This window comes from Pollachius pollachius (assembly GCF_949987615.1).
Source record: "Pollachius pollachius genome assembly, chromosome: 5".
NCBI classification, from domain to species: Eukaryota; Metazoa; Chordata; class Actinopteri; order Gadiformes; family Gadidae; genus Pollachius; species Pollachius pollachius.
In genome coordinates, this window is record NC_136938.1 from 8,699,585 (window position 1) to 8,722,928 (window position 23,344).

The 23,344-nt window shown below is 41.5% G+C and overlaps 1 protein-coding gene across 1 annotated transcript; it reads left to right on the plus strand.

Moving 5' to 3' along the window:
- Positions 1-1,864: 1,864 nt before the first annotated feature.
- On the plus strand, positions 1,865-20,871 carry abcc12 (ATP-binding cassette, sub-family C (CFTR/MRP), member 12; the record flags this gene model as incomplete). Its single annotated transcript, XM_079736477.1, has 30 exons — positions 1,865-1,876; positions 2,762-2,844; positions 3,165-3,311; positions 3,649-3,793; positions 4,932-5,159; positions 5,304-5,477; positions 5,788-5,935; positions 7,100-7,248; positions 7,617-7,724; positions 8,973-9,221; positions 9,303-9,374; positions 9,546-9,670; positions 9,941-10,013; positions 10,417-10,620; positions 11,243-11,377; positions 11,649-11,724; positions 12,270-12,320; positions 12,623-12,718; positions 12,830-12,933; positions 13,171-13,353; positions 13,499-13,725; positions 14,131-14,268; positions 15,369-15,558; positions 15,655-15,744; positions 16,345-16,534; positions 16,892-17,051; positions 17,741-17,819; positions 18,230-18,343; positions 19,732-19,896; positions 20,194-20,871. The coding sequence occupies 30 exons, from the start codon at positions 1,865-1,867 to the stop codon at positions 20,284-20,286; spliced, it is 4,008 nt and encodes a 1,335-aa protein (XP_079592603.1). The 3' UTR covers positions 20,287-20,871.
- Between the last annotated feature and the right edge of the window lie 2,473 nt (positions 20,872-23,344).

The following is a 23,344-nucleotide window of genomic DNA, read 5'->3' on the forward strand; positions in this document are numbered from 1 at the left end:
GGCGGAAGGAGATAAAGAAGGGGGAGAGAGGAAAGGAGGGAGAGAGGAGTTTGGGAAGGGGAGGGAGGAGAGAAGGCAGAAGGAGATGAAGGGGAAGAGGAGATGACAGGAAGGAGATGATTAGGAAGGGGGAGAGGAGATGAGAGGGGAGAAAAGATAAGGGGAAAAGAGGAGGATATAGGGGAGGCCCCTTGGCGACCTCAGGGCGAGCCCTGATTGGCTGTGCAGCAGGACTGTGTCTCATGCTTACAGCTCATTGGCTGGCGTGGTGGGATGGGAGTGTCTTAATCAGGGCATTCTCTTAGATTGTAAACCTTCTAAATGTTTGCTTTTGAGTAAATGTGTCAATATATAATTTTGTTCTTTGAATTCCTAATGGTTACAGCATCTTTACAAACACAGAAGACAAACAACTGTCACACAATTCAAATTAAAAGACTAAACAATGAATTATATTTTATAAGCTTATGCTCGTTGAAATCCATTGTTCCTCAGCATCATTAATATCTTATTTCTTCTTCTGTATCACATCTTGTTCAGTCATATCGTTGTGGTGCTGATTGAACTGGTGCCAAATAAGAACAAACCATTCGGACCTTTTTGTTACCACTAATTATTACCAGGATTATTTGGATGCAAAGTGGACTGCTGCAGAGGTGACCTCTGACCTGAGGGAGGTTCTGGTTCATGACCTCTGACCTGAGAGAGGTTCCGGTACATGACCTCTGACCTGAGAGAGGTTCCGGTACATGACCTCTGACCTGAGAGAGGTTCCGGTACATGACCCCTGACCAGAGAGAGGTTCCGGTACATGACCTCAATCAACCCTTCCGAAGAAAGAAATCAAGTTTTGTTGGACCCATAGCCATGCTGTGACGGTAGGCCTTGGCTATGGGTGTTCTTTCTCACATTATCTGGTTCTTTAGTTGCTTCAAATAAGATTTTTATTGACCCAAGACAGGACATTCTAGTGCTACAGCAGCAAGGACATCACAACAGTAGAATGGAAAGATACAACATATAAAACAATTGTAATGAAAAAAATATATCTCAAATATGTCTATATACACAATAAGTCTACTTTGGAAGAAATATAAGTCAATGAATACAACGCAACACTCTTGTACTCAAGTGTCATCGTTGAGTACAAGAGTGTTGCTTGTTTGCATTGAACTTGTTAAGATGTCTTCTGCTCCAACAAACTCTGTTTGCTTTAAAGTAAAAGGGTAAATATGGGACTATTTTCTTTGCAATACACCGATAATGGTTGTTAAAAAAAATAAACAATCAACTGTCTATACTATTATGCAAATGGAAACTAAGTCAATAAACAATGAATTCAAATAAAAAAAACTTAAAAGTTGTTGTTTTTTTATCCATTGATCCATATTTCCCAGTAATGACTGATATATTGGATTTTGTAGTGGCACACTCAGCGTGTCCAGTCGGCTATATGTTGGTGAAATATCACGATGTCACGCACATTCTAGGCTGCGCCATATTGGTGTTTTTCCCAATCATAATAACTTATTGCTTATTCTAGAATTGGTCAAGAAGTAACAAGATGGCTACTTCAGCTTAATTAATGCAACTCTTGGTCACTTGTCCAATGAAGTCCTTACTTTTACTCGCCTTTAGTGAATAAAAAATGACATGGTATTCAATTCCGTTTTTATTGAGGCTGAGAGATGGGTTAATATATACACAAGGGTTGAGTGTTTGCCTTTATGCCGGTAGGTTTGTATGTAGAGAGACAATGAGTTTACTTGTTCGTACGAAGCCTCCAGCTAAACATCAAGTTAAACACTGTTAAGGCCATTAGGTAGATCATGTTGTCCAAGAGCTCTCAGGGGACACGTTGAAGATGCTCTGCAAGGTACGTTGTAATACACTATTTCATTTGTGTGTGTGTATATATATATATATATATATATATATATATATATATATATATATATATATATATATAGATATAGATATAGATATATATATATACATATCTGAGCTAAATATATATTAGCTGAGATATAGGTTCCGAAATAGTGACTCAGGTCCTACCCAACCAATTATTGGTCAACAGAGATGGGATGATACCCAGGTGTTTCAAGTTGTGTGTTATGTCATCGTTCAACAGTATTACTAGGGCTTAATTCCCATATACGTCCTTATAATCCTATCTGCTGTTGCGTTTTCCATAGATAAGCTGTAAATATCGTTTATAGAGTGTCTATAAATATGGTCACACTGGGATTTCGGTTTGGCCTCAGGTGGCAGATTTTTTAGAAACTGCAAAATGATAATATTGTACAATTTTTAAAACAAGACTACTCTGCCCTTCAACAATAGGTAAATGTCAAATAACAAACTAAAATAACAGCAGGTTAGGGGATGTTAATGATCAATGTTTTGAGCATTTTTATTATTAGTTTGTATTAGGCTACGTGTATTAATAAAAGTCTGAAAGTTAAAGTCAGTTTTATCCTTTGTCGTAGTGAACACTGGAGTCTTCATTTGAACAGACAGAGCAAAATGTCACGTACCACTAAGAAAACCATAGATGCAGTGGAACTTGTTCCTGTAAGTATCGTCCAATATGATCTTCTTTTTGTCACATTTAAATTCAGGGCATTTAGCAGACGCTTTTATCCAAAGCGACTTACAATAAGTACATTTGTCAGAACAGTGTTTTAGATTTCATATATAAGATGACCACTGAGCCTCGTCTTAAATCTACATGTTGGTGTATTTCTGTCTCTCTAAGGGCACAGAAGACCAAGAGACTATCTTCACAGGTCCAGAAGATCAAAGTGTTCATACTCCAAAACCTCTGTTCCTTGTCCCGAAGTCAGTAACTCACACATCAGAACCTGCATGTGAATCTGTAACTTTGATGGTTTTGCTATGCATTTGCACAGTTCTAATGCCAACAATTCTAGGATTCACCTCCCTTAAATGAGTAACAGTAGTAGAAAAAATTACTATATTGATTACCTATCATATCGATATTGGAAGACAGTTATATTCCAATCTTTTGATAAAGAATAAAGGTCCCATGAAAGATAAATTAGCTTTACCGGCAGTAATGACTGTAACTAACTTACAATAGTGATGGAGGCCATCTTAATTAGTGTTTAAGATACACTGAAATGGTTTGATGTGTTCAGGAACGTCGTAGTGAAGGATCCAGGCTACCTTTCCTTCATAACATGCCATTGGATGGGCACCATCATATGGGGTCTGTTACGTAAAAAGTTGGATGTCAGCCACTATACCGTGTCACACGGAAATGGAGCCGCCAGGAATGAGATCTTGTAAGAGTCTTTATTTCTTCTTCAGCTTTTCAGTCCAATGTGTGAAAGTAGGAAGTCTTAATTAGCGATAAATATGCACATATGACTAGGCCCCTTGACGACATGAAAATGTCATGTATATGTATGAATTAAATGTTTTTAATAAAATCGGTTAGGTTGATTTATAGGAAAACTATACATTTCCAGTAAATGGACCCAAAAGATCCCACTTTATTCTACTGAAATCTAGTAATTAGAATATAATAGAATAGAGAAATGTCTTTCTCTTGAAAATCGTTTAATTTGAATAATTTCTGTCGGCTTATTTTTGTTTCTGTGTTTGTCTCCTGCTTCAAAGGCTCAGGAAGACCTTAGAAGAAGAAATAGATAAAGAAGGGCTGGAGAATGTCTCTATGTTACGAGTGGCTCTTCGCTTCCAGTTTGCTTTCTTTGTGCTTGCCACTGTTACCGTCACTATTGCCTGTGTGGTTAGCTTTGGATCGGTAAGATGTCTATAATTGTCTTCTTCATCATTCAATTTAAATATAATTATAATAATTATAATATAATAATATAATTATTACTTATATCAATGATATTATATTATATTATTGCCTATATTATTTTACACTTCATATATACATTTATATATCAACATATCAATGTATATATATATATATATATCAGTGACGTGCAGTCAGGGGAGGCAGGTGAGGCAGAGCCTCACCTGTCATCATGAAAAGAAAAAACTAATTATGATAAAACTAAAAAATTTAAATAATATTATATATTAGTATTTGTCTACTGATCTGTGGTCTAAATGTAATTAATGTACGATTCCAATAGTTTAAATCATTTTTATTATCAAAATCGCTGAATTTGCCTTTTTCCTGAGGGGAAAAAGGCGAGCTGAGGCCGGCTGAGGCCGGCTGAGGCAGCGAGCAGTGCTGCCTCAGCGAGAATTGCCCAAACCCTCACAAACAGAGCGTATGCGCTTAACCCAGTTTGCTTTTTCACCGTTGTCACCAATGTAATGTTTGTAGACACTTTTATTGTATGATCGCACTTTACTTAAACTAGTTAATGTATTTGATGTATGTGTATAACATATTTAGTTTTGCAGCAAGACTAAATATGCTAATCTGACATAAAACCGCGCTGAAAAAGCATGAAATGAGGCAGCCAGTACCTCTGCCTCACTGAAGTATGCATGAGCCCACAGTGTTTACAGGATACTTCCGTTAACTTCTTTAAGCAGTCAAGTGCGCTACATCAGTTTGTTTATTTAAAAAAAAACATTTCTTACTGCAAACATGGAAGATAATGATTCAAGGCCGGTACTATATAACAATTGGATTCATATATTTGTAAATCTGACTCTGAAAAATAATGAAAAATACTGACAAAGCTGCAAGCAGCAATACTTGCGGTCAAGCAATCAGCCCACTCCAAACAGCCAAGTTTGGAGCCGGCACTGCTATACGGTTATAGAGAAAATAGAAGAACAGACATACCTACATAGACCCATTCCTTTTTAGTTTGATTAAGTTGAGTTACAAATAACAGAAAATAAATAACAAAAGAAAAAAACCTACAATCACAGAGAAGTAGTGTCTAAAATGTTCATATCTTTCCGTGCAGAGTTTTGTGGTCTACGATTTGTTGCAGTATTCGCCAGAGACCTCGACTCTCAGCCATGGAGTGGGTCTGGCTTTTGCCTTCTTTGTAATGCAAATTCTGTTCAGCGTCATGTTCAGCATGATGAAGATGTTTAATCTTCGAGCAGGCATCAGGCTGAAAGGTGCTTTCAGCTTGTTTGTCTACAAGAAAATCATTGCTTTGAGGGGAGAAATGGTCTCCCTGGGAGAGGTAGGAATCTTCCACTACATAACCACTAAATTGTTCATACGTTCAACCAAACATTTGTATTTGATGCTAATCAGCCAAAACAACATATTGATATCAAATCTCTTCATGGATCATTTTTTCCCTGAAAAAATGACCATCTTTCAGATGATCAACGTGATTACTGCTGATTCCGTAGTGCTACCGGATCTATATACTGCCATCAGTATATTTTGTGCTGCTCCGTTAACTATTTTGATCGCTACTGTCTACTCCTGCTGCTTACTGGGTGCTACTGCTCTCATAGGACAACTGGTCTTCCTCCTCATCATTGGATTCCAGGTGAGTGTTCTAACATTTGCAACATTTGGTTCGCTGTATATCTCATGCCTGTGTTTACGCTTCTCACTGAGATGACCACAACAGATGGGTTATTTTCTAAGGTGTTTTCATTTTAATGCAAAATTTAAAAAAATTATGTTTTTAGATAGATTCTCATCTTGATTGGCCCCTACCTTGAAATGGCCCAACTTCACAACCACAAGGGGTTAATATATATATATATATATATATATATATATATATATATATATATATATATATAAAGATAAAGATCATACTGTAACTGTTCCTACAATAAACCTTTTTACAGTTTCTCTTACTCTTAGTAATACAATGGAGCAAAGGGAAATCAGTTGAATTGACAGACGCCCGGGTCAATACAACCAGCGAAGTGCTGAGCGCCATCAAACTCATCAAGATGTATGCCTGGGAGGAATCCTTCGAGAAGAAGATCAAAGGTAAGAGCGGCTTCTTCTATCCTTGACCACACTACCCACTGTTCCAGTTGTTCACATTGTTGAACATATTGAGCAGAAACGCCACGTTAGGGAAACATAAGACCGGAAGTTTTGTACAAAACAGAATACTATAGTAATAATTGAGTCCACATGCCAACATGTACCAAAATACATCTATGTGGTAGCGAACATAGTCTTTAAGGTGTTAAACTAGCAGGGAATAGCTTGCTTAAGAGATTATCTAAATGTATTAACGTTGAGACACATTCAAACTAGTCACACACTAGGGATGCAATAAATACATAAAATAACAGAAGTAGCGATTACACGGTCCAATTCCAAGTTTGAGTTGTTTGCAGTACGGTGCCTGAAATAGTTTCCACCATTTTCCACGTATTAGCTGCACTGACAACATGGTAAACACTGAGAGTTTAGGCTGTGGAGACACCAGCAGACAAAAGTAATACACACTGAGAGTTTAGGCTGTGGAGACACGAGCAGACAAAAGTAATACACACTGAGAGTTTAGGCTGTGGAGACAACAGCAGACAACAGTAATACACACTGAGAGTTTAGGCTGTGGAGACACCAGCAGACAACAGTAATACACACTGAGAGTTTAGGCTGTGGAGACACCAGCAGACAAAAGTAATACACACTGAGAGTTTAGGCTGTGGAGACACCAGCAGACAAAAGTAATACACACTGAGAGTTTAGGCTGTGGAGACAACAGCAGACAACAGTAATACACACTGAGAGTTTAGGCTGTGGAGACACCAGCAGACAACAGTAATACACACTGAGAGTTTAGGCTGTGGAGACACCAGCAGACAAAAGTAATACACACTGAGAGTTTAGGCTGTGGAGACACCAGCAGACAAAAGTAATACACACTGAGAGTTTAGGCTGTGGAGACAACAGCAGACAACAGTAATACACACTGAGAGTTTAGGCTGTGGAGACACCAGCAGACAAAAGTAATACACACTGAGTGTTTAGGCTGGGGAGTGATGTACAGGTTATGACTCATTGTCAGGTAGAGGGTTGAAATTGTAATGAATGACTTCCAATTAGGCGCAAGAGAGTCACCCCAACCAACAGGTCTATGTGTATATATATGTATAGATATGTAAATACGAATGCTGTGTTATAATTATTTGTCAGGTATAAGGATCGAGGAGAGGAAGAAGCTGGAAGTGTCATGCTTCACCCTGGGCTTGAACACTAACATCGTCATCCTCAACGCTATCATCACAAGCACTGTTCTCATAATCAGTCACACTTCGCTCGGTCTTCCCTTGAATACTGCTCAAGTAAGTTTACAACTATGATGATTTTTATTATATTTTTAGAAACATAGTTAATTTAAAGCTAGCTTTGAATGAAATATTTTATAGTTCATTGTTAATTTAAAGCTAGCTTTGGGTTTAGCTATTATGAAAGAGATTCTTATAAATGCTGTAGCATTGTAGCACTCTAGCTTGAAGTACTGTGTGAGTGCATGCCTGCCTCTCTATATAACAATTTCTATCTGAATCTTACTCTCATCCCCTCTTTAGTTTATTAATATATATATATATATATATATATATATATATATATAAACCTTCATACAATTGCCAGTTGATTATATATGGTGTCAAATGTTCTAAAATACAATTCTTAATGTCATTTCTTCCAGGCTTTGACCATCACTGCCATCTTAGGCACCATGGCTTCCCTGATACAATGGTTTCCTTTTGGTATCTTGATCCTGGGACAGGCATTAGTGGCTCTGCAACGAATCAAGGTAAGAATCCTTTAATCCTTTAATTTAGCCTAATATTAAGCCTTCTGACGGACTCAGGTATCCAGTCCATTAACTTTGATTAATCTATATAGAACGACTGTTCTTAAATTGCTGTCCTTTCCAGTACTCAAATACAATAGTATACTTTGTTTTAATATCTTCTAAAGGTACGGCCACACTGAACGCGTTACGCGCGTATCATTACGCGCGTAACGCGCCTAACCTGACGCTCGATCATTGTGTCACAAAAATGGTTCAACGCGCCTAATGCGCCTACGCAGCTAGATGAGCCCGCCCAGCGGAGGTGTCTTGCTTCGCACTGAAGGGCCTATTTTCGATAATGACCGGCGACGATCTATACATTATCCCGCTTATTACACGGCTACTTGCCAAAACGAAAAAATAAGTTCACATGGTGTGTCTTTTTACAATTTATTCGTTACCAGCATTCGTAGTGTTGATCAGCAGAGAAATAGTCCGCCAAAGACGTTGACGTCGCTTAGCAACCGAAGACGCTGGGGTTGACAAGTTACCGGACTGGACTACTACCCATGCAAGTGAACGGAGCGTTCCACGGCATTGAGAAGACCCGTGCAATAAAGGCCTATAATATTTCTGTTTATGGCATAGATTTCTCCTCATATTAGGCCAATAAAGCAATGATTAAAAAAACCCCACAAACGCTCGATCAAAGGCCCGGCCCGAGGATAGTGGTTGGAAATATCGACCCGACCCGGCCTGCGGGTCGGCTCGGGCTCGGGCAGAGAATCTAAACTCTAGTGCATGACATCCTCCGTAGGCACTCACAGCTGGGTGAGTTTCACCACCTCCTCATCGTTTCAGCACACACTGAAAGATGACTTGGTCGTCCATGTTCTTTCTGCTTCTGTGCGTCCTCCGTCTCTCTGCCAGTGACATCGGGTCAAGCTCAACGCTGATTGGCTATCGCGGCTAAGCGTCGCGCGTAGGCGCGTCAAAAGTTACATTTTTTAAACTCCGCGCGTTGGTGCGTTGGGCGCGTAGGTGCGTTGGGCGTGTTATTTAGGTCCGTAAAACGCGTCTAACGCGCCTAACGCGCTGCTTTAGCACAAGTAATGCATCTACGCGCCTAAACCAATGGTTCCCTATGCAAAAATGCCAATTTTCAACGTGCGTCACGTGTTTAGTGGCCGTACCATAAGACTATAGGGATGTGGCCAGCCATATGTTTTTCTTAATTGTCTCAAATTCAAACCCTTATTTTCCTAGTCAATTTTAACTTTGAAGAACCCCGAGAAATACTTGATTCAGAAGACGGATACTGGCTCTGCCATAGTGACAGAAAATGCTACTCTGTACTGGACCAAACCAGCCAGTAAACAAGCCTCTAGCAAACCAGCCAGTACACAAGCCTGTGCCAACACAGACAACGGGTTGCTGGTCAACCGGTTGGACGACAAGGATGTGAAGGAAGAAGTCCTTCCTGCCTTGAGAAATATCTCCTTCACATTACCTAAGGTGACTTTTAGAGTCAGGCATACTAAATGGGCATGGCTGGGGCTTCAAGGCTTAAATCTCCCTCCAATGTTTCTCCTGAAGGGCCACCTGCTGGGAGTGTGTGGGAATGTGGGCAGCGGGAAGTCATCGCTGATATCCAGCCTCTTAGAACAGGTGATTTAATGTCTTGCTACCATACATTTCTAAACATGATGTTACCGACTTACAGAAAGTAATCGTAGGGACACTTTCCTAACCATGGAACAATGCGCCCCACATGAGGGTACCTGAAGGGACTTAGTGGAGGCTGGTTTATAATAAGGATTTGGTGGATTTCAATTGCAGATGCATCTTCAGCAGGGCTCCATCACAGCCCGGGGGACCTTTGCTTATGTGCCCCAGCAAGCATGGATATTCCACGGAACGGTTCAGCAGAACATACTGATGGGGGAACCTTTTGACCAGGGCCGGTAAAAATAGTTTTAATGAACAAACCCAGAAGGATGGATTTAGATGAATTGCATAATTACTAACTAGATCACAAACATTTTTATAAAACGTCACATATCTGAATGTGGCAATGATATGTCTGATATGATATGTCTACTGAAGGCCAGACATTCAGTACATTTTCCAAGTATCTGAACTCTCTGCCTGGTTATACTTCATGAACTGCATTTACATGAACAAGGACAATATAGCCTCACTTAAGAATTCCTGGTTTGGTTCTTTTCTCACAGCTACAACAGAATTCTCCATTGCTGTAGCCTCATACCAGACATGAAGATACTCCCAGATGGAGACCAGACTGAGGTAGGAATGAATGCTTTCTATACTCTTTAAATCTGATTTGTAAGTAATCGTAACAGGTATTTTAAATGGTCTAACATTGTAGGTGAGGCGTATCTGAGGACTTTATTGCATGTTGGTAACGACAAAGTTTATAACTAGACAGCAAACATAATATATTACAATACTATTTTATCCTTTTATTTGACAGCCAATCTGTGGAAAGGACCTTGGGTCCAATATGAACTTACATTGTGACGTAATTTGTAGGTCCTGTTCTACAGCAAACATTGGGTTGGCTGGCTGACAGTGACTATCAATATTGACAGGTGTTCATCCAAACATCTATTGAACTAGAAGGCTACTGTTCATGATGTAACTGGCCATGGTGATTTAAACTGTACATGATACTCTGGGTTGTTGGCAGATTGGAGAGCGAGGTATTAACCTCTCTGGGGGGCAAAAACAGAGGATCAGCATGGCCAGAGCCGTGTACTCTGATAGAGACATCTTCCTCCTGGATGACCCTTTGTCTGCTGTGGACGCCCACGTGGGGAAACACATCTTTGAGGAATGCATCAAGAGAGAACTTTGTGGAAGGTCCATCATCCTTGTGACTCACCAGCTCCAGGTACGACCTGTTGATACAGTCTATGGTAGGACTGGAGTGGCCTTCTCAAGCCTCAGCACAGTGCCTACTGCTTATCAAATGTTGTTTTGGGACTAAGTAATGGTGTTCTTTGTTTCACCAGGTTTGTTACCCAGCTTACTCACGTAATCTCACTAAAGAGTTAACCATAAGGTAGGATGTTTGTGGTCATTTACACCACAAACAAACTACCTTATGGTTAACTCTTTAGTGAGCTTACGTGAGTCAACATTACAACCCAAGTTGTGGTTATCCCAGGTGATGACATCTTGGGAGGTAGTTCTAGACTAGAGTGAGGGTGAACAAGAGTGTGAGATTGACCAATGCATCGGGGCAATTTTTGACTCTGCAGTGATACAGGCTCTCTGTCAGAAAGAATTGACCAGTCTCTGTTCTCTCCTTCAATAGTATTATTAAGAACATGGTCACAGATACAAGGCACACATTTGTTTCCTATGCGGGCTAGCCAGAAACACTTTCAATGATGGGATGAGTTCAAGGGTTCCAACCGTCCTGGAAAACCTGGATTTTGATCCAGGTGTTTGTTGTGCAAAACTATGTTGTATTTAAAAATGACAAAATTGCTCTCAAATGTGTTTACCAGTACATGCAGTTCTGTGATAATGTCCTGCTCCTGGACGAAGGAGAGATACTGGAGGCAGGAAGACATGAAGAGCTGATGAATGGGAAAGGACGTTACGCTCAGCTCATCAGCAGCTATCAGCTGGAACAGTCCCAAGTAAGATGGTGGCCATTTTGCTCTACACCTCATCATCAGTTCTGTCATTATGTTTGATATTATTATGTTCAAAATGTTGTATCGTTATCGTTATGTGTGTGTAGCAACCATTACAACCTCTGATATTTTTTGAAGTTTTGAATTGAAGTTGGGATGGGAGCTTGGTGAGGAGGGTGCTACTGCTCTCCTCGTCACCCACTTTGTGAAGGTTCCTTAAGGGTGCACTTTCCCAATGGATCGAAGTGAAAGTTCTGTCTTTCCTTGTTCCCAGGTTCAGTTACAACAGGAGAGCGCCATGGATCCGCCATTTGTTGAACCCAACCAAACCAATGGCGTTGTGAACCAAGGTGAGGCAAATAACTTGTTTAGGAAATTAATGACCAATGTGGATGTGTCTTAAAAAAGGCTCCTCAGTTAACCTCCATGTAGTGGTGTTAATATCTGTTAATGTATTCTAGAAGGTCCAACGGCTCTTCAGTTAACCTTCATGCAGTGGTGTTAATATCTGTTAATGTAGAAGGTTCAATGGCTCTTCAGTTAGCCCTCATGCAGTGGTGTTAATATCTGTTAATGTAGAAGGTTCAATGGCTCTTCAGTTAGCCCTCATGCAGTGGTGTTAATATCTGTTAATGTAGAAGGTCCAATGGCTCTTCAGTTAACCTTCCTGCAGCAGTGTTAATCTATATTAATGTAGAAGGTCCAATGGCTCTTCAGTTAACCTTCATGCAGTGGCTCTGGGTTATCTTATTTTTACATTTTTGGAAATGGTGACTGGTTAATAAAACAGCAGCTGTTCTGAAAGGTAGAATGGGTCTGAGTAAATAACAGATTATCATTGCTATGGTTCAGTACTCTTACACGTTTAACATGCTGTTGTCTGTCTCCTTTTTAGCCTTTGACATGTCTGATGAAATGGATGACGTCAGCATGTATGACAAAAAAAGTAAGTGTTTAACAATACCAATACCTTTATACCTACAATAGCAGCTGATTTGGGAATAAGTTAGATACTTCCATTGTTGTTAAGTCGATCGATGATAAAAACACCAACTACGACCAGTGTTCTCACTATTGGTTTATCTTTATGTACCCAGCAGTCATTGCACGTTCAAAAAATGTAACCGGCCGTTCGCCAATTGTGCAATCCTTTATAGGAAATACTCTGACTTTATATTTTCCACTTATGCATAGTCAAATGAGGAGCATCAAACCGTTTTGAATGACCACAGTATTTTTCCTTTGAAGTCCAGGAGGGTGACGGGCAGTTGATAAAAAAGGAATTCTCCAGCCAAGAGTCTATTTCCTGGAGAACCTTTCATGTGTACTGTCAGGCACTAGGAGGTACCAAGACCCACACACGCGCACACATCTCAGTGTTTCTGAAGGGTGCGAAACACACACGTCTAAAGGGACCGAAACATTTCAATGTATTTTGTTGCTCTGTCCCTTCAGGTTATTTCCTTGCTGTTGCCATCCTCCTTTTTTACGTTGTGCTAATTGGAGGAGCCGCACTCAGCAATGTGTTCCTCGCCCACTGGATGGAGCAGGGATCTGGGGTGAGAAACACACATCCACTGACACATAAAGGGGGTAATGGGATTTTACAGGCTCCCCCAGAAGAGGGGTTGTACTGGTAAGCTCCAAGAGAAGGAATTGTCCTTGTGTAGATACCTATATGTCTCAGAGGAGAGGATTGCAGCATAGTGAGGGTAAGACCATATGGTTCTGAATGGGTTCCTTGTTCTGAACATGCATGCTCCGTAACGCACTGAGCTTTGTGTTTTTTGACCCAGAATGCAAATGTGACTGTTGAAGACCAGGCTAACGTCACGCTGAACCCAGACATCGCCTTCTACCACATGGTTTATGGAATAATAACGCTGGTTATAGTGATAGCTTCTATTATTAAAACATATTCCTTCACCAAGGTCAGCCTCCGTGCTTCCTCATTATTTCACAACAAGATGTTAGAAAAGGTAAGAGAGTTGTATTGTTAAGCAGACCTCTTAGCAGTGGCCAGTAGCCGAGAGAAAATAACATATTGATCTATTATTAATTATATTAAAAGTCATGATAGCTGGTCTGTAGTGCAATGAGGCCTTGTTTGTGCATCACTTCCAGGTCATTGCCAGTCCAATGAGTTTATTTGATACCACCCCTATTGGTCGGATGCTGAATCGATTCTCCAAGGACATGGATGAAGTCGATTTCTGGATTCCCTTGGAATTGAACTTTTTCCTCAACACATTGCTAACAATTGTGGGCTCCATCGTCCTCATTATCTATGCATTTTACAAAATGGTTTATCCTCTGATCATCTTTTTCGCTTTGACTCTCGCCTTCAACATGTAAGTTGTCACAAATCTACCTTGAGCTCCAACTCAATTGTTGATGTCAATAAACTAAATTAATTAACTATTTGTGACAGTGATGGACACCCAAGGGGCAATAATTGACCTATACTTTACAGAAATGCTAAGCATGTAATCTCAATGCTAAACATATAAAGTAAATGCTAAACATGTTAAGTCATCGCTGAGCATTCAAATACTAGGTGTTTCAAGTGAATGAGCATGTACGGTGAATGTTAAGCTTAAAATTAATGCTAAGACTGTTAAGTGAATGCTATGCATGTAAATTAAATGCATAGCATGTCCATTGAATGCTAAGAATGTAAAGTCAATTCTAAGCATGTACAGTGAATGCTAAGCATGTAAAGCAAACGTTAAGCATGTCAAGTGTATCCTCTGCAGATTAAGCCAGAGAGCAATCCGTCAGCTGAAGAGGTCAGAGAACACGAGTCGCTCTCCCTGGATCTCCCATACCAGCTCCACCATCGAGGGCCTCAGCACCATCCACGTCTATGGCAAGACAGACAGCTACATACACCAGTAAGATACCAGCTGCACTCTATAAAGGCTCTTATCTAGCCTATTCCAAACATTTAGGAATGTCGAATTCTACATGGAAATTGTTTTTTTGAACGGATGAATATGATATGTTAGCCTGGTCCTGCCAGACTCTCGTACTTCATTTAATTTGCACAGAGTCTGGCCACTCTCCATTGACAAACGTTAACCCACCTGAAGGCGGGTGTCTGTTGGAGTTTAAAACTATTGGATCTGCCCAGTGCCACTCTGGATCTGCCATAACGTCATTGCTCTCAGCCACTCCCTCTGTCCGCTGATTGGACCGGCAAAATTCGGCTGGAGAAAACCTGCGAATATACCGCAAACCCAGACGTAGTACTGAAGGGAAATGAAAATTAAGTGGAAGTACGTAGGCAGGCGGAGCCTGGCTAATGATATGTAGCATGGGTTTATAATTCTGTTGTTAGGCTGAGGCCACAGGCAGACCCAAACGCAGGATGCAAACACTTTGGTAGGGTTCAAAAGAGGGTTAGGGTTAGGGGTTAAGGGTTAATGGTTAGGGGTTAGGGTAAGGGTTAGGTTTTATTGCGAACAGGGGTTCAAGAAGTCAGAGCTGAGGGTAGGGGGGATGGACAGATCGAGGCTCCTCCTGGGGAGGTGTGAACCAAAGGCTTATCCGGAGGTGGAGAAGGGGAATCAGACTGTAGAACCAGGCTGGGGCAACAAGGCGATCGAGGCAGGCAGGGTTCTGAGCTGGTTGGCAATCTGGATCACAGAAAACAAGTGAGCAGGAGGAAAAAAAACAAAGACCACAGGCAGCACGGAAGCCCGAGGAGGGGATAAGGACAATTTATAGTCTTGAGGAACCATAACAGATGTAAATTCTTCTGCATAGAGAATTGCCTTTCATCTTAACTTAGTATTCTTCAGCAATTCAAATTATAAGGCTTTTGAGGCAAATAAATACTTAGCACTATTTTCAGGTTGGACCCTGACCTCTGGGTTTTTTTGCAGGTAGAGGTGTAACTCGAACTTCTTGTTGTGTTGCAGTACAGGTGTGACCCTGACTTCGTATTGTTTTTCAGGTACAGGTGTGACCCTGTATTATCGTTGTGTTTCAGGTACAGTTTGCTGTGTGACTTCAACTCCAGCCACTTGTTCATGTTTAATTCAGGGATGAACTGGGTATATCTCTGGACATCATTTTTGAGTTCTTTGCTGAATCTGTGTGTAGGATTGTTTGTGATCCTCACTCCCAACTATGATGTGAGTGCTTCTATGAAAGGCCTGGCACTCACCTGCGTTCTGCAGGTAAAAACACCTTCAAGCTGACAATGTATGTTTTGTTTATCTTTAAGGAGTCTGTTCGGTAAATAAAGTTGTGTGTGTGTGTGTGTTTGTGTTAAGTTAGTAAACGGCTACATAATAGTGATGAACTCGGCCAGAGAGTTGGACGCCAGGTTCAGCTCAGTGGAGAGACTCCAAGAGTACATAAAGGTACATCAAGACACGATGACCTGAATCATCACCATGCAACACCCAACCTCATTCAGACAGCATGACATCATTGGCTACCTCCATATGATTAGTACACAGAATCTTTCTTGGTCATTCAACAGTCTCTCCAATGATAATAGAGACATGATAATATTTCTGATAACTGATCTGGTGATTCAAATGAAACACCACCTTCCTTCTTGTAGAAACACCAACTTCCTTATTGTAGAAACACCTTCCTTCTTGTAGAAACACCAACTTCTTTCTTGTAGAAACACCAACTTCCTTCTTGCAGAAACACTTTTCTTCTTGTAGAAACTCCACCTTCCTTCTTGTAGAAACACCAACTTCCTTCTTGTAGAAATATCACCTTCCTTCTTGAAGAAACGCCAACTTCCTTCTTGTAGAAACACAAACTTCCTTATTGTAGAAACACCTTCCTTCTTGTAGAAACAGCATTTGGTCTTCTTGGGTCCATTTTGGGGATCTGGGCAGTTTTCCCATACTTCCCTTAAGCTGGTTGGATAGGATATGTCTGTGAACTGGAGGTCTCTGCTGTTATATTGGGGTTGAAGTCCAGTTGGTTTGTTTTGAATATAGACTTGTGGGTCCGAGGGTCCCCGGAATGTGAAGGAGGCTCAGATCCCAGAAGGCTGGCCACAAAGCGGATCCATAAACTTCCAGAACTACACGATGAGGTATAGGGAGAAAACACCTATTGTTCTCAAAGGACTCCAAATCCACATCAAGGCTGGGGAGAAAATTGGCATTGTTGGACGGACCGGGTCAGGTAAACTACAGATATATTTGTTTTGTTTTGCTATAGCTCCTTCCCCTCCGTTCTTAGCATTTGTGCGTTCAATGACCTCCTATCAAGAACATTTAACATGAGTGTAAACACCAAGACACAAAGCCTTTCCCTTGAACTCCTTAAGGGAAAGACTCTTCATTACATTGAAGGGGTGTTCTTGTGACCAACAGTGGGACTTCGGGACCGTCGGTGAATCATCTGCTTTCTCTACCGAAGCAAAATTTACTGGGCGTGTCAATATGCCAGTGTGGTCCTTTAATAGTGCATGTAACATTGAGAAATAACAGTAAGTGAGTACATTGCTAGTAAGATATACATAATATCTTTGTTTTGCAGGAAAGTCCTCCTTGGGCGTGGCCCTCTTCAGGCTAGTAGAGCCGGCATTTGGCAGCATCCTGATCGATGGGGTGGACATCAAACACATAGGCCTGCAGGACCTGCGCAGTAGGCTGTCCATCATCCCCCAGGACCCCGTCCTGTTTCTCGGTTCCGTCAGGTAATCTCCGAGCCTGACATCCCCCCCACACCGATTCACAAAAGGTGTACGAGTTTGGGAACCTTCAAGTATATTTTTGATTCTGAAAGGTGCGTTATCAACGAGCACACACCAGTATGGATGGACTGTGTGTCTGTATAGGCACTGTATAGACTGTGTGTCTGCTTGGCATACCTTGCAATTTCCCTGTCTTGCCTGTGTAAAACCACAGGGGGTATATTCTGCCTTCGTCAAGGAGCCGGCTTTCTTGGTTTGTTGGAGTAGGCGGGGCTACACACGGAGAGTAGACCTCCTCAGAATAATTTGCCATCTCTGAATGTTTTTGTTTTTATTCATGCCACTTGCTTGCAAGAATGACGGCAACATATTCTTTATTTTGCCGACCACATGTTACTGTGGTGAAAGTGTATTCAAATAGAAGTAAATGTACTGTTACCTTTTTTCAAAAGTACTTTTAGAACCAATTACTTTGGTACTTTTAACATACTGCCTGAGTGATTGATAGCGGACTTACCCACCGTAACCATCAGGTCAGATCAGCCCTGCAACAGGTTGTTTTATTTTATGGCCTGTTGAGTGTTGTGGGTAAGCATAAAGGTCAAAAATCAGTATCTATTTCTTCACATGGTTGACTGCGAAAGCATATAAAAAAAAACAGTAAGGCCTTTTTTACAAATGTCCCCTTTCAGGTACAACCTGGACCCTTTCAACAAACACAGTGAGCAGGAGCTCTGGGTAGTGCTGGAGAAGACCTACCTGAAGGACTTGGTATGTTACCTCCTGCAGACTGGGAAACATGGTCTTCAAGTATGACCGGCGGCAGTAACTCAGGGGGTAGAGCGGGTTGGCTGGTAACCGCAAGGTTGCTAGTTCGATCTCTGCCTCCTCCTCTTGGTTGCCGTCTTGCATGGTTGTGTCTGCCAACGGTGTGTGCATGAATGGGTGAATGTCAGGCACTATTGTAAAGCACTTTGTGTGGCCACTGGTTACAAAAAAGCGCTATATAAATGCAGTCCATTTACCATGTCCAGACATTCGTCTGGACACGGTATAAACATCTACCACCAAGAATCCCCATTGTGGTAGAGGTTGTTCTGTGTAACAATATTTCTGCCTTTAATAGTGGAAGTTAATGTGGGGCGACGCTGATCCCAGGCTCTATTTGTGATCCTGTCCAGGTCTCCGGGCTACCTGAAAAGCTGCAGGCAGAAGTGATGCGGAACGGAGAAAACTTCTCCGTGGGACAGAGGCAACTCATGTGTATGGCCCGAGCCCTGCTGCGAAACACCAAGGTGTGTCTGTCTGTCTATCCATCAGACCCTGTCTATCTCCCGGCCTGACTGTCCCTTTCTGTTCTGTTCTCTGCATGTCTGTTTAAGGCCGACATGCATCTTGTCCTGGACGTAGAACCCCTATATATTAAGGTGTTTGTAGCCCTTTTACCCCTATAATAAAGAGGGCAGGGCCCTAGGTTCTTCAATCAATCTTAAATTATTAGTTTTGATTTCCTACATTATGCTAACCATATAACACCAGCACCCTTATTAAATATTAACCTCTAAACACACACAATATCCACACTACACGTATTTAGTAAGCCAACCAACAAACGGGTAAGTAGTTAAAACGTTTACTTATTTGAGAACAATATAAGTGCATGTCACAGATCCCATATCGCACATCTTATTACCATACAGGCTACAAGTAATTAACATTACTAACTAAGCCGGCACATAAAAGAAACAAAATAAAACAATCCTTTGCAAAAGAAAACCCCGTTGCAGGCCTGTTGATGAATAGTCCTCTTCGCTCCTCCGAGCCAAGAGAACTCGGTCGCCTACTCACACGTCCAGGTAAAACGCGATGGGCGTCCATGAAGGTCCGTGAGAGTACTGGGGAAAGTCCGTGGAAGTCCGTGAAAGTCCTGAGGAAGTCCGTGGAAGTCCTGAGGAAGTCCGTGGAAAGGACACAGGAGCTCCTCACTGCTTGTCGCGTGATTTCCTTCGCCCGAGCCCTGTCAGCCAACCCGCGTGTTCACACCCGCTATCTCGTGCGGCGGTCCCTCGGAAACCCTCTGGCAGTAGCGTCGCTAGCTAAGTTAGTTAGCAGGCCACTGTTCAGCTACTTCTCTCAATTAACTGACCGGGTCATATGTGAACCGGTCCGGTGGAGCTTTCAAGTTCGTGTTGAACTTTATTTTCATTTACCAGACACAATCTTGAATCTTATGGGTTGCTGATATGTCATCAGCCTTCAGCAAGGCTACTCCATCGCAAGCAGGTGCTCCGTCCCACCAACGTATTTTTTCCCCCCTATCTCCAGCAAGTCTTCCCTTTCCTCCCCTTTCCCGCCTTCTCCACATTCACCCGCAAACACCTCATTGCGCCCCCTTCTGGTTGGATGGCCATATAGCAGTTCAATTAAGCAAAGGATATCTACAACAGTTACAATAAATCAAATAACATTAACAAAGTTTGCAACCATTACACAAACGTCAACAAAACATTATGAAAAATAATAAACTCTTATATAATATTGTTTATTATTTTAAATAACCAGAACCCGAATTTCAACTGGGTTACATGTTCGTCTGTGTTGACCCTTTACAACACAGAGGAAGCCCCTATACAGTATATCCAGAGGCCTCCTCCAAACACACTTCCTCCATGTCCTGCCTCAGATCATCCTCCTGGACGAAGCCACGGCATCCATCGATGCCGAGACTGACGCCCTGATCCAGACCACCATCAGGGAGGCGTTTAAGTCGTGCACCACCCTCACCATCGCTCACCGCATCAACACCGTGCTGCAGGCGGACCGCATCCTGGTCATGGAGCAGGGACAGGTGAGAGATATACTGTATATAAACACACACACGCACTATTATACATGATGCACATAGACATGTAAACACCCTGATGCAAGCGGACCGCATTCTAGTCATGGACCAGGGACAGTGATACACACACACACACACACACACACACACACACACACGACTATACATGATGTACATAGACTTATAAACACTGTGATGGAAGCTGACCTGGTTATGGACCAAGGACAGGTGATATATGAGTACACCTATAATCACACACATCCACGAGCAAAAGTCCCATTTCAATCCTCTGTGTGTCACCAGGTGGTGGAGTTTGACAGTCCTGATGTGTTGAGACAGAAGCCAGACTCTCTGTTCAGCTCCCTCCTGGCAGCTGCAAACATAATCAATGCCTGAAACACACAACCATCATACAGACACATAACGATCATAAAGACACAGTCAACACCTGAAACACACATCCTCAAACAGACACACAACCATCATATAGGTACAACCATCATACAGACCCACAACTATCATATAGACACGGTCAACACCCGAAACACACAGCCATCATACAGACACACAACCATCATAAAGACACGGTCAACACCTGAAACACACATCCTCAAACAGACACACAACCATCATATAGGTACAACCATCATACAGACCCACAACTATCATATAGACACGGTCAACACCTGAAACACACAGCCATCATACAGACACACAACCATCATATAGACACACAACCATCATAAGTCATGACACAAGTGAACAGCTAAATCAGACTACCATCACACAGACACAACCATCATAAAGGCATTACATCCACAATCAACACAAATACATCCTGTGATCTTTCTGAATTATACAATTTGTACTTAGAGGTTTGCTATTTGATTTATGTGATGTGTGGCGGTTTCCTGATTAAACTTTTCTTTTAGTTTTCCCCTGTGGTTAATGTATAGTTGTATTGATTAAAGCCACTATAACACGTTGATATGTTGATGTTGATTTTAAGATAACAATAAAGAAGAGATTGCATCTTTCAGCAGAAATGTGTTCGTGTTAAAAGGAGCTTTATTGTAAATATCCCAGTTGATCTAATAAAAGACCAGTGAGGAGGAAGTTTAAATTTTGGCTGAATATCACATCCTTCATGGTTCCCTCCTTGTCTATTCTCATTAAGTTCAGACACAGTAGGAGGTCAAAGCGACTAAAGTCCCTAGTAAGAATTCATAGCAGAAGAGTTACAATTCTAGAAGTCTTTCGGACCTGTTCTTAAGGACTCCTGGGCAAAATGTGATATTCTGTCTCTGTGACTGCCTCCGAATTTGCGTGTAATGGAAAATGGTCTCTAGGTGGGGCTGTTTCTCCACTCAGATGGTTTATTTGGAAGATTTCCATGGGATTGCATCAGAGGTTAAACCAGGTGATGAAACTGCTTGAAATATATAGGGAGGCTTGCCGATTCTGGCACAGCTGCTGGTGAGTTTCTCTTGTATAGCTTTTAAATAAGGGGCTCGGTTGGTGTAAGGGTTGTGAGATGTGATACATACACAAGGCTTTACCTTGGCTTTCAGGCCCCCAAGCAAAAAGATCAGATAAGATGCATCAATCACCGCATCACTCTTCTCTGGCTACTTTTTGAACCCAAACTTAAAATGATCGACCCCAGTAAGTCTAGCCAAGTTCCCAATAGGAGGGGTTGCCTCCAGCTAGGGTCTATACTGTTTATAATAGATATTATAGGTAATTTACTGCATTTCTAAATTTTTAAAACGTACATTAAATGTGTTGCAGTTAATTGTTGTATTAATCCCAACTAGTACATTGGGTGTCACAGCAGAAAGTAAATGGCAGGAATGATTATTCAAAATATAGATTTAAAATAACAAAAACTGGAAAAATAAGTATCAATTATTACAGTAGGCCTACAATAAGAGTAGTAGAGGTGTTAATGCCACACAAATAAATGTTAAAAACAGGCCTCAACAAGGAACATGAAATGCAATTCACTTCGGCAAGAGGTGTTAGTCAGCGGCTTCGATGCAACTGCAGGTCTGAGAATAGCAAAAGAATACTTCGTAGGATGTACTTGCATCCCAATAGAGACACAACCATTCAGACCAGGCAGTAGAGGTCGCTATTGTTTCGCAATGAACCATGAAATTCCATGACAGGCTATATCTTGTTTGGTCATAACACGTGTTTAGTGTACGCTGCACGTACGTGTAGCTGCAAGTACACGCTGCACGCTGCTGGAGGTATGGTTGGAATGGAATAGTGGAATTGTTTTTGACAAATTGAAAAGTATGAAACTTTACGATGATGAATCAATTACTGTTGTCTTTTATTTTGCACTGGGTTTCTTTTGTCTAGTGTGAGTTTATTGCTTTGTCTTGTCCTGTCTTGTTGTGCTGCAACAAAGTAATTTCCCTAATTTCCCTATCTATCTATCTGTCTGTCTGTCTGTCTGTCTGTCTGTCTGTCTGTCTGTCTGTCTGTCTGTCTGTCTGTCTGTCTGTCTGTCTGTCTGTCTGTCTGTCTGTCTGTCTGTCTGTCTGTCTGTCCACCCACCCACCTATCCATCCATCCATCCATCTATCTATCTATATCTATCTATCTATCTATCTATCTATGTGCATGAATTGCATGTTCAGTAACCCATCTAGAGCTGATGATTGGTCGAATTCACCAACATCCAGTGTCTTCAATGCTATTGGATGACTGTTATCCTACCTGATTGGTGCAACGCAGATGTCTCCTACCTGAATGGTGCAGCACAGGCCTGATCTCCTACCTGATTGGTGCAACGCACACCTGATCTCCTACATAAGTGGTGCAGGCTATCACTGGTATCCATGTTGACCTGTGATGACTTCATCATGACCGTTGGCCTACATTAGAGACCAATACAGCTGTAGTATCTGCTGCACAGTCCTTATCGCTTCACTTAATGAGCTTTGAGTTTGGGCAGCTGTCCATACGACTGAGTGCCAAGATAGTGCAGGGACACTGTGTGATTAGCTCCAGTGTAGATATTATATATTAATCTCTTGTATGTTCCTGATAAACATCAGCTGATGTGAAGAAAGCTCATTTGATGTGTGGCTGGTGTCTGGGTGTTTTATTAATGTCTGGAATGGGATTGATTAGGAAGTTGAATTGGGATATACAAGTCTGTCTCCCCCCCGTCCTCTCCTCACAGACCTGTCTGTCTTTTTTTTGTACACCGCACCTATCCGTCTATCCTCAACACCACACAACTGTATGTTGTACAAACTACCTGTCCCATCCTACATACTTACAAACCTGTCTGTCTACCTGTCTATCTACCTGTCTTTCTTTTCCCTACACTTCCCACTGTCTGCCTGTCCTCTATCTCACGATTTAAGTATGATAACAGATAATTAATAGATGATAGTAATAATGGAATACAGTGGGGCAAAAAAGTATTTAGTCA